At 20.8% G+C, this 13,055-nt stretch overlaps 1 protein-coding gene and 1 long non-coding RNA gene across 3 annotated transcripts; one reads left to right on the top strand and one right to left on the bottom strand.

Moving 5' to 3' along the window:
* On the bottom strand, positions 1-12,954 carry LOC126552116 (RING-box protein 1A-like). 2 transcript variants are annotated; one of them, XM_050206625.1, is made up of 2 exons: positions 12,940-12,954; positions 1-471 (listed from the first exon to the last, which is right to left on the bottom strand). In XM_050206625.1, exon 2 carries the CDS (start codon positions 465-467, stop codon positions 135-137), a length of 333 nt encoding a protein of 110 aa, XP_050062582.1. In that variant the 5' UTR covers positions 468-471; positions 12,940-12,954; the 3' UTR covers positions 1-134. The 2 variants fall into 2 exon arrangements, with proteins under 2 accessions (XP_050062582.1, XP_050062581.1); XM_050206624.1 differs by lacking the exon at positions 12,940-12,954 and adding an exon at positions 1,346-1,511.
* Positions 1,754-2,636, top strand: LOC126552117 (uncharacterized). The gene is made up of 4 exons (XR_007605960.1): positions 1,754-1,961; positions 2,035-2,145; positions 2,209-2,428; positions 2,516-2,636. It is a non-coding gene; the product is annotated as an uncharacterized LOC126552117 (long non-coding RNA).
* Positions 12,955-13,055: the final 101 nt, after the last annotated feature.

The raw sequence follows: 13,055 nt of genomic DNA, 5'->3' as shown, positions 1-13,055 counted from the left end.
TTCAGTGATTGGTAATTTAATTATTTTTTCTATAAATATTAACTTTAGGGAGATTTATATAATACTTTAATTTTTATTATGCATATGAGGAATGAAAAAATGTAAATTAAATTTGTATTTCAAATTTATTTCTATTAATGACCGTACTTCTGGAATTCCCATTCTCTATTATCAAGTGGGCATACTTGACGAGTTTTTAACCAACGAGATATGCAGTGAAAATGAAAAGCATGATTACACACACCCCATGCAACAGTACATTCTTCACTAGTAGCTGATGTTTGGTTAGCTTGACATTCAATACAAAAATCCATGATATGATTACGACAAATGGCACAATTGTCTACAACAATGTCCCAAGCCCATAAAGCCACAGCATTCCACTTCTTTACTTCAAATCTTTTTTTTTCTCCGCGACTACTGGTGCTCGATGATGGAGCATCAACATCTTCTTCATCAACTTCCATATTTCTTATAAACAATAAATGTATAATTATTTTAATGTTAAAAATATTAACTACTGTATTCAAATATTTAAAATAATGAATTTGAAATTCTTTAAAATAGGAAATCCTTTTTAATTAAGAATTTAACCATAATTTGCGCATAATCCTACATTTTAAATAATTGAGATGTTTACATTAAAATAATTTGTGTAACTTCTTTTAACAAACTTAAAACAAACATCCAATAACATTGAAGAAATTGGCTGTTCTTAGTTCTTACTACTTAGAATGATTGGGAAAAATTTAAAATTTGATCCATGTAAAAACAATTTTAAAAACATTTCTCAATTCAAGCATTGTTCTTAGTAGAAATACAGTTTAATTTTAATCTTTTTTCCAAAAAAATCAATAATATTTTATTTTATAAGCTAACTTTGAATATAAAATACATACTTAAGATAAGCATTATACACCCGAAATATTGATTAGATCATGTACCTATTATTTCTTTAATTAAATTAGAAATTTGATCAATATTATTGACAACAATCTAACCAAGGTGATAATTAACCATAATTGGTAAACGTGCAAACCTATACCAAATTTTTACAACAACCTAACTAACTAACTAACAATTTTCTTTCTTATTTGAGACAATCCTATAGTTAAAAGGAAACAACAACCTAAACGAGAAGTTGTTTATTCAAGATAAAAAAAAATTATCATGTCAGTTTAAAAATAAAAGTTAAACTCGTTAATAATGGATCAGCAAATTAATTCTTCTAAGGTAATTACACAATCCAATGTTTAACCACAGTAAAAATAAATATAAGTATAATGTTTGTACTTCAAAATAATATAGTTGATAGAAATGGAATTAAAAAATTAAGAAAAATTACCTTCAGTCTTTAAAAATTGAAAATAATTCTGTAATCTGTACTACTTAAATATTATGATTTTATTTTTATAAAATAACAGTCACAACTTTTTCAAATGTCCAGCCATCCAGGACTCCAAAATCAGCCAAGCAGCGACCAGGAGACAGAAAATATTATTTTGTTTAATAATGATGATAATGCAAAATAATTAATAAATATAACTTTAAAAAAAAAATTGTATTATCTATGATATATTTTGTTCCACGATCTTATATAATAATCACGAATTACCGCGAATGACCGTGCTTTACACTCCTTTTGTGAAGAACACCTTGAAACCAGCTGCTGGTAAATAAATTATATGACGGAGGTAACAATACAATATAGTGATAAACTGATAACTGATAATGATAATAACAGATATAAATTATTATTTTAAATAAAAAAACCGATACTTAAAGTGAACGAAAATAATAAATACACAATAAACAACAAAAAATTATATTCTAAGATTCTTGAAACAGTACCTGATCGCCTACAATACAATTCAAAACGTTATTTCTTCGACATTCGCCAGTCAAACAACATAATATGAGCAACCACGAATGGTGAACGGTTGTTGTCAAATAAACAAATGGTAAGGACTGAGGAATAAGAATATAATTTTTAAATATATAATCATTGTTTTGTTTGTTTCTGATCACGAGTAGATAAACGTGTTTCTGATAAATAATATTATTCTTTCGCCGTCGTTGATTAGGCCTGTTGCCTGTAGCACGTTACCCTTATAGAATACTCAAAACGCCGACGGGAATGGAACCGTGACTTATCCTAACTCATTATGTTTTTTTTCTTCATTAGGTATTATTATTCTGTATATTTAGAGGTAAATTAAACCCTTACGTGAATGGATTCCATAACAGGATATCGGACTATCGGAGCATGTAGCAACATCTCGAAAACCTCGGACAGGCCTGATAAATACCAACACCATTTACATTCTACAGAGAGAATCAGCAACTACCGCAATAACAACTACTAAATGTTTTTCACGCAAGTATGACTCAGAAAAATAAATGACGACATAACTGAATAAAAAATTTGGTACTAGACTATTAATAGCTTAACAATTATATTATTAAATTAACTAAAGGGACCATGTAAACACAAATTAATCATATTCTGTTTTAGATAGTAAAGACAAACAAGTGGATATTTCAGGATTATCCAAACAGCAGTAAAGCAGTAATCAAGGAAAATATACATCGAGCAGTGCCCAACAACAAGAACGAAAGCCATAAGAAAAAGAATCCCAATATGGTGTAAAACGAAATCGAGCCAATAAGCAGAATACCATTTTATTTTTTTAATACAAAATCCGTAAGATTAACCCAAACAATTTTATTGTCCTATTTAGATATGACATAACAAATAAAACTATAAAACATAACTAAATATAACAGAACTTTTTAAATAACATTTTTATATGGAAATTTTACAAATTGAAAACAATATTTTTATCATATATTATATGTATATATACTGCAATAATTTTAATTTTGCTAATAATTGATTCAGTATACGTCTCACACATTAAAACCTTTTACAATTCAATTCAGATATAAATGGAGGCAAAACATAACATAACATTTTATATAATATTTTTACATAAGATTTTTAAAAATTGAAAAACATTATTTTTCTTTAAAATTATAAGTAGTTATACTGTAACAACTTTTATATTGCTAATAAATAATTCAGTACTAAACTCACACATTAAAACCTTTTACCATTCAATTAAAATATATATGGAGGCAAAACATAACATAACATTTAATATAATATTTTTATATAAGATTTTTAAAAATTGAAAAACATTATTTTTGTTTAAAATTATAGGTAGTTATACTGTAACAACTTTTATTTTGCTAATAAATGATTCAGTATTCATTGCAAATATTTAAGTCTTTTACCATTCAAATAAGATATAAATGGAGGCAAAACATAACATAACATTTTATATAATATTTTTACATAAGATTTTTAAAAATTGAAAAACATTATTTTTCTTTAAAATTATAAGTAGTTATACTGTAACAACTTTTATATTGCTAATAAATAATTCAGTACTAAACTCACACATTAAAACCTTTTACCATTCAATTAAAATATAAATGGAGGCAAAACATAACATAACATTTAATATAATATTTTTATATAAGATTTTTAAAAATTGAAAAACATTATTTTTGTTTAAAATTATAGGTAGTTATACTGTAACAACTTTTATTTTGCTAATAAATGATTCAGTATTCATTGCAAATATTTAAGTCTTTTACCATTCAAATAAGTTATATATGGAGGCAAAACATAACATAGCTTTATAAATATTATTTTTATATAAGATTTTTAAAAATTGAAAAACATTATTTTTCTTTAAAATTATAAGTAGTTATACTGTAACAACTTTTATATTGCTAATAAATAATTCAGTACTAAACTCACACATTAAAACCTTTTACCATTCTATTAAAATATAAATGGAGGAAAAACATAACATAGCTTTATAAATTATGTTTATATAAGATTTTTAAAAATTGAAAAACATTATTTTTGTTTCAAATTATAAGTAGTTATACTGTAACAACTTTTATTTTGCTAATAAATGATTCAGTATTCATTGCAAATATTTAAGTCTTTTACCATTCAAATAAGATATAAATGGAGGCAAAACATAACATAACATTTAATATAATATTTTTATATAAAATTTTTAAAAATTGAAAAACATTATTTTTGTTTAAAATTATAGGTAGTTATACTGTAACAACTTTTATTTTGCTTATAAATGATTCAGTATTCGTCTAACACATTAAAACCTTATACCATTCAAAAAAGTTATAAATGGAGGAAAAACATAACATAGCTTTATAAATATTATGTTTATATAAGATTTTTAAAAATTGAAAAACATTATTTTTCTTTAAAATTATAAGTAGTTATACTGTAACAACTTTTATATTGCTAATAAATAATTCAGTACTAAACTCACACATTAAAACCTTTTACCATTCTATTAAAATATAAATGGAGGAAAAACATAACATAGCTTTATAAATATTATGTTTATATAAGATTTTTAAAAATTGAAAAACATATTTTTTTTTCAAATTATAAGTAGTTATACTGTAACAACTTTTATTTTGCTAATAAATGATTCAGTATTCATTGCAAATATTTAAGTCTTTTACCAATCAAATAAGATATAAATGGAGGCAAAACATAACATAACATTTTATATAATATTTTTATATAAGATTTTTAAAAATTGAAAACATTATTTTCTTTAAAATTATAAGTAGTTATACTGTAACAACTTTTATATTGCTAATAAATAATTCAGTACTACACTCACACATTAAAACCTTTTACCATTCAATTAAAATATAAATGGAGGCAAAACATAACATAACATTTAATATAATATTTTTATATAAAATTTTTAAAAATTGAAAAACATTATTTTTGTTTAAAATTATAAGTAGTTATACCGTAACAACTTTTATATTGCTAATAAATAATTCAGTACTACACTCACACATTAAAACCTTTTACCATTCAATTAAAATATAAATGGAGGCAAAACATAACATAACATTTAATATAATATTTTTATATAAAATTTTTAAAAATTGAAAAACATTATTTTTGTTTAAAATTATAGGTAGTTATACTGTAACAACTTTTATTTTGCTTATAAATGATTCAGTATTCGTCTAACACATTAAGACCTTATACCATTCAAAAAAGTTATAAATGGAGGAAAAACATAACATAGCTTTATAAATATTATGTTTATATAAGATTTTTAAAAATTGAAAAACATTATTTTTGTTTCAAATTATAAGTAGTTATACTATAAAAACTTTTATTTTGCTAATAAATGATTCAGTATTCATTGCAAATATTTAAGTCTTTTACCATTCAAATAAGATATAAATGGAGGCAAAACATAACATAACATTTTATATAATATTTTTATATAAGATTTTTAAAAATTGAAAAACATTATTTTTCTTTAAAATTATAAGTAGTTATACTGTAACACTTTTATATTGCTAATATATAATTCAGTACTAACTCACACATTAAAACCTTTTACCATTCTATTAAAATATAAATGGAGGAAAAACATAACATAGCTTTATAAATATTATGTTTATATAAGATTTTTAAAAATTGAAAAACATTATTTTTGTTTAAAATTATAGGTAGTTATACTGTAACAACTTTTATTTTGCTAATAAATGATTCAGTATTCATTGCAAATATTTAAGTCTTTTACCATTCAAATAAGTTATAAATGGAGGCAAAACATAACATAGCTTTATAAATATTATTTTTATATAAGATTTTTAAAAATTGAAAAACATTATTTTTCTTTAAAATTATAAGTAGTTATACTGTAACAACTTTTATATTGCTAATAAATAATTCAGTACTAAACTCACACATTAAAACCTTTTACCATTCTATTAAAATATAAATGGAGGAAAAACATAACATAGCTTTATAAATATTATGTTTAATATAAGATTTTTAAAATTGAAAACATTATTTTTGTTTCAAATTATAAGTAGTTATACTGTAACAACTTTTTTTGCTAATAAATGATTCAGTATTCATTGCAAATATTTAAGTCTTTTACCATTCAAATAAGATATAAATGGAGGCAAAACATAACACAACATTTTATATAATATTTTTATATAAGATTTTTAAAAATTGAAAAACATTATTTTCTTTAAAATTATAAGTAGTTATACTGTAACAACTTTTATATTGCTAATAAATAATTCAGTACTACACTCACACATTAAAACCTTTTACCATTCAAATAAAATATAAATGGAGGCAAAACAACATAACATTTAATATAATATTTTATAAAATTTTTAAAATTGAAAAACATTTTTTTGTTTAAAATATAGGTAGTTATACTGTAACAACTTTTATTTTGCTTATAATAATTCAGTACTACACTCACACATTAAAACCTTTTCCATTCAATTAAAATATAAATGGAGGCAAAACAAACATAACTATTTTATATAATATTTTTATATAAGATTTTTAAAAATTGAAAACAATATTTTCTTTAAAATTATAAGTAGTTATACCGTAACAACTTTTATATTGCTAAATAATTCAGTACTACACTCACCTCACACATTAAAACCTTTTACCATTCAATTAAAATATAAATGGAGGCAAAACATAACATAACATTTAATATAATATTTTTATATAAATTTTTTAAAAATTGAAAAACATTATTTTTGTTTAAAATTATAGGTATTATACTGTAACAACTTTTATTTTGCTTATAAATGATTCAGTATTCGTCTAACACATTAAGACCTTATACCATTCAAAAAAGTTATAAATGGAGGAAAAACATAACATAGCTTTATAATATTATGTTTATATAAGATTTTTAAAATTGAAAACATTATTTTTGTTTCAAATTATAAGTAGTTATACTATAAAAACTTTTATTTTGCTAATAAATGATTCAGTATTCATTGCAAATATTTAAGTCTTTTACCATTCAAATAAGATATAAATGGAGGCAAAACATAACATAACATTTTATATAATATTTTTATATAAGATTTTTAAAAATTGAAAAACATTATTTTTCTTTAAAATTATAAGTAGTTATACTGTAACAACTTTTATATTGCTAATATATAATTCAGTACTAAACTCACACATTAAAACCTTTTACCATTCTATAAAATATAAATGGAGGAAAACCATAACATAGCTTTATAAATATTATGTTTATATAAGATTTTAAAAATTGAAAACATTATTTTTGTTTAAAATTATAGGTAGTTATACTGTAACAACTTTTATTTTGCTAATAAATGATTCAGTATTCATTGCAAATATTTAAGTCTTTTACCATTCAAATAAGTTATAAATGGAGGCAAAACATAACATAGCTTTATAAATATTATTTTTATATAAGATTTTTAAAAATTGAAAAACATTATTTTTCTTTAAAATTATAAGTAGTTATACTGTAACAACTTTTATATTGCTAATAAATAATTCAGTACTAAACTCACACATTAAAACCTTTTACCATTCTATTAAAATATAAATGGAGGAAAAACATAACATAGCTTTATAAATATTATGTTTATATAAGATTTTTAAAAATTGAAAAACATTATTTTTGTTTCAAATTATAAGTAGTTATACTGTAACAACTTTTATTTTGCTAATAAATGATTCAGTATTCATTGCAAATATTTAAGTCTTTTACCATTCAAATAAGATATAAATGGAGGCAAAACATAACACAACATTTTATATAATATTTTTATATAAGATTTTTAAAAATTGAAAAACATTATTTTTCTTTAAAATTATAAGTAGTTATACTGTAACAACTTTTATATTGCTAATAAATAATTCAGTACTACACTCACACATTAAAACCTTTTACCATTCAATTAAAATATAAATGGAGGCAAAACATAACATAACATTTAATATAATATTTTTATATAAAATTTTTAAAAATTGAAAAACATTATTTTTGTTTAAAATTATAGGTAGTTATACTGTAACAACTTTTATTTTGCTTATAAATAATTCAGTACTACACTCACACATTAAAACCTTTTACCATTCAATTAAAATATAAATGGAGGCAAAACATAACATAACATTTTATATAATATTTTTATATAAGATTTTTAAAAATTGAAAAACATTATTTTTCTTTAAAATTATAAGTAGTTATACCGTAACAACTTTTATATTGCTAATAAATAATTCAGTACTACACTCACACATTAAAACCTTTTACCATTCAATTAAAATAAAATGGAGGCAAAACATAACATAACATTTTATATAATATATTTATATAAGATTTTTAAAAATTGAAAAACATTATTTTTGTTTAAAATTATAGGTAGTTATACTGTAACAACTTTTATTTTGCTAATAAATGATTCAGTATTCGTCTAACACATTAAAACCTTATACCATTCAAATAAGATATAAATGGAGGCAAAACATAACATAGCTTTATAAATATTATATTTATATAAGATTTTTAAAAATTGAAAAACATTATTTTTGTTTCAAATTATAAGTAGTTATACTATAACAACTTTTATTTTGCTAATAAATGATTCAGTATTCATTGCAAATATTTAAGTCTTTTACCATTCAAATAAGATATAAATGGAGGCAAAACATAACATAACATTTTATATAATATTTTTATATAAGATTTTTAAAAATTGAAAAACATTATTTTTCTTTAAAATTATAAGTAGTTATACTGTAACAACTTTTATATTGCTAATATATAATTCAGTACTAAACTCACACATTAAAACCTTTTACCATTCTATTAAAATATAAATGGAGGAAAAACATAACATAGCTTTATAAATATTATGTTTATATAAGATTTTTAAAAATTGAAAAACATTATTTTTGTTTAAAATTATAGGTAGTTATACTGTAACAACTTTTATTTTGCTAATAAATGATTCAGTATTCATTGCAAATATTTAAGTCTTTTACCATTCAAATAAGTTATAAATGGAGGCAAAACATAACATAGCTTTATAAATTATTTTTATATAAGATTTTTAAAAATTGAAAAACATTATTTTTGTTTAAAATTATAGGTAGTTATACTGTAACAACTTTTATTTTGCTTATAAATGATTCAGTATTCGTCTAACACATTAAACCCTTATACATTCAAAAAAGTTATAAATGGAGGAAAACATAACATAGCTTTATAAATATTATGTTTATATAAGATTTTAAAAATTGAAAAACATTATTTTTGTTTCAAATTATAAGTAGTTATACTATAAAAACTTTTATTTTGCTAATAAATGATTCAGTATTCATTGCAAATATTTAAGTCTTTTACCATTCAAATAAGATATAAATGGAGGCAAAACATAACATAACATTTTATATAATATTTTTATATAAGATTTTTAAAAATTGAAAAACATTATTTTTCTTTAAAATTATAAGTAGTTATACTGTAACAACTTTTATATTGCTAATAAATAATTCAGTACTAAACTCACACATTAAAACCTTTTACCATTCAATTAAAATATATATGGAGGCAAAACATAACATAACATTTAATATAATATTTTTATATAAGATTTTTAAAAATTGAAAAACATTATTTTTGTTTAAAATTATAGGTAGTTATACTGTAACAACTTTTATTTTGCTAATAAATGATTCAGTATTCATTGCAAATATTTAAGTCTTTTACCATTCAAATAAGATATAAATGTAGGCAAAACATAACATAACATTTTATATAATATTTTTACATAAGATTTTTAAAAATTGAAAAACATTATTTTTCTTTAAAATTATAAGTAGTTATACTGTAACAACTTTTATATTGCTAATAAATAATTCAGTACTAAACTCACACATTAAAACCTTTTACCATTCAATTAAAATATAAATGGAGGCAAAACATAACATAACATTTAATATAATATTTTTATATAAGATTTTTAAAAATTGAAAAACATTATTTTTTGTTAAAATTATAGTAGTTATACTGTAACAACTTTTATTTTGCTAATAAATGATTCAGTATTCATTGCAAATATTTAAGTCTTTTACCATTCAAATAAGTTATATATGGAGGCAAAACATAACATAGCTTTATAAATATTATTTTTATATAAGATTTTTAAAAATTGAAAAACATTATTTTTCTTTAAAATTATAAGTAGTTATACTGTAACAACTTTTATATTGCTAATAAATAATTCAGTACTAAACTCACACATTAAAACCTTTTACCATTCTATTAAAATATAAATGGAGGAAAAACATAACATAGCTTTATAAATATTATGTTTATATAAGATTTTTAAAAATTGAAAAACATTATTTTTGTTTCAAATTATAAGTAGTTATACTGTAACAACTTTTATTTTGCTAATAAATGATTCAGTATTCATTGCAAATATTTAAGTCTTTTACCATTCAAATAAGATATAAATGGAGGCAAAACATAACATAACATTTTATATAATATATTTATATAAGATTTTTAAAAATTGAAAAACATTTTTTTTTGTTTCAAATTATAAGTAGTTATACTGTAACAACTTTTATTTTGCTAATAAATGATTCAGTACTAACACATTAAAACCTTTTACCATTCAATTAAAATATAAATGGAGGCAAAACATAACATAACATTTAATATAATATTTTTATATAAAATTTTTAAAAATTGAAAAACATTATTTTTGTTTCAAATTATAAGTAGTTATACTATAAAAACTTTTATTTTGCTAATAAATGATTCAGTATTCATTGCAAATATTTAAGTCTTTTACCATTCAAATAAGATATAAATGGAGGCAAAACATTACATAACATTTTATATAATATTTTTATATAAGATTTTTAAAAATTGAAAAACATTATTTTCTTTAAAATTATAAGTAGTTATACTGTAACAACTTTTATATTGCTAATAAATATTCAGTACTAAACTCACACATTAAAAACTTTTACCATTCTATTAAATATAAATGGAGGAAAAACATAACATAGCTTTATAAATATTATGTTTATATAAGATTTTTAAAAATTGAAAAACATTATTTTTGTTTCAAATTATAAGTAGTTATACTGTAACAACTTTTATTTTGCTAAAAATGATTCAGTATTCATTGCAAATATTTAAGTCTTTTACCATTCAAATAAGATATAAATGGAGGCAAAACATAACATAATTTTTAAATATATTTTTATATAAGATTTTTAAAAATTGAAAAACATTATTTTTCTTTAAAATTATAAGTAGTTATACTGTAACAACTTTTATATTGCTAATAAATAATTCAGTACTACACTCACACATTAAAACCTTTTACCATTCAATTAAAATATAAATGGAGGCAAAACATAAATAACATTTAATATAATATTTTTATATAAAATTTTTAAAAATTGAAAAACATTATTTTGTTTAAAATTATAAGTAGTTATACCGTAACAACTTTTATATTGCTAATAAATAATTCAGTACTACACTCATACATTAAAACCTTTTACCATTCAATTAAAATATAAATGGAGGCAAAACATAACATAACATTTAATATAATATTTTTATATAAAATTTTTAAAAATTGAAAAACATTATTTTTGTTTCAAATTATAAGTAGTTATACTATAAAAACTTTTATTTTGCTAATAAATGATTCAGTATTCATTGCAAATATTTAAGTCTTTTACCATTCAAATAAGATATAAATGGAGGCAAAACATTACATAACATTTTATATAATATTTTTATATAAGATTTTTAAAAATTGAAAAACATTATTTTCTTTAAAATTATAAGTAGTTATACTGTAACAACTTTTATATTGCTAATAAATAATTCAGTACTAACTCACACATTAAAACCTTTTACCATTATTAAAATATAAATGGAGGAAAAACATAACATAGCTTTATAAATATTATGTTTATATAAGATTTTTAAAAATTGAAAAACATTATTTTTGTTTCAAATTATAAGTAGTTATACTATAAAAACTTTTATTTTGCTAATAAATGATTCAGTATTCATTGCAAATATTTAAGTCTTTTACCATTCAAATAAGTTATAAATGGAGGCAAAACATAACATAGCTTTATAAATATTATTTTTATATAAGATTTTTAAAAATTGAAAAACATTATTTTTCTTTAAAATTATAAGTAGTTATACTGTAATAACTTTTATTTTGCTAATAAATGATTCAGTATTCGTCTCACACATTAAAACCTTATACCATTCAAATAAGTTATAAATGGAGACAAAACATAACATAGCTTTTTAAATAATATTGTAATATAAGGTTTTTAAAAATTGAAAAACTTTATTTTTGTTTAAAATTATAAGTAGTTATACTGTAACAACTTTTATTTTGCTAATAAATAATCAAGTATTTAACCTACAATTTTAAAACAAATGTCATTCAATTAGGTAATGAATGGAGACTAAATATAATATATTTTCTTTACTTATATGTTCATATAGAATTTCTAAAAATTGAAAAACTATATTGTTATCCTATATTGTGTTCGAGCGAACGTATGAAATTAATACATTGTAATATGCCTCACCGCCGACCGATACACACACATTCAAACAGTCACAATGTACCTTTTGAATTTTATTATTGTTATTTATGGTTAATTTTTATCTGTTCAGTGTATTATATAACAATGTGCCAAGTATTATTGTAATATTTATTATCTCTAAAGCTGCTGCCGCGCCGGTTAGGCGAGCTTCGCGTTAACACGGCCGCCGTGATACTTTTGTCTCTCTCCGCCCGACGTCGCAGTTAGTCTGCCGTGCATAATTCTATATACATTATACATTTAACAAACGCCTATACGAATATAATTTAGTTTTATATTAATATTGTAATATTATACTTTTACAGTTCGCTAATTTATATTATTATTGTAATTCGTACTGGCGCTAATCGCCATAATATATTATATTGCCTTACCTTTCTTTCTATGTACACGTATGCAAATCGCCGCGTCGTTATTCAATTATTATTATATTTCATTCCGTGTTAAAATTTGTTGCCATATATTTATTTATTTGTTTTATTGTAATTAT

This window comes from Aphis gossypii, chromosome X, assembly GCF_020184175.1.
Source record: "Aphis gossypii isolate Hap1 chromosome X, ASM2018417v2, whole genome shotgun sequence".
NCBI classification, from domain to species: Eukaryota; Metazoa; Arthropoda; class Insecta; order Hemiptera; family Aphididae; genus Aphis; species Aphis gossypii.
This window is presented reverse-complemented; position numbering and strand designations above follow the sequence as displayed.

What these genes read in the sequence shown, in the direction of transcription:
- LOC126552116 (XM_050206625.1), bottom strand. Translation starts at nt 467, where the DNA reads ATGGAAGTTGATGAAGAAGATGTTGATGCTCCATCATCGAGCACCAGT.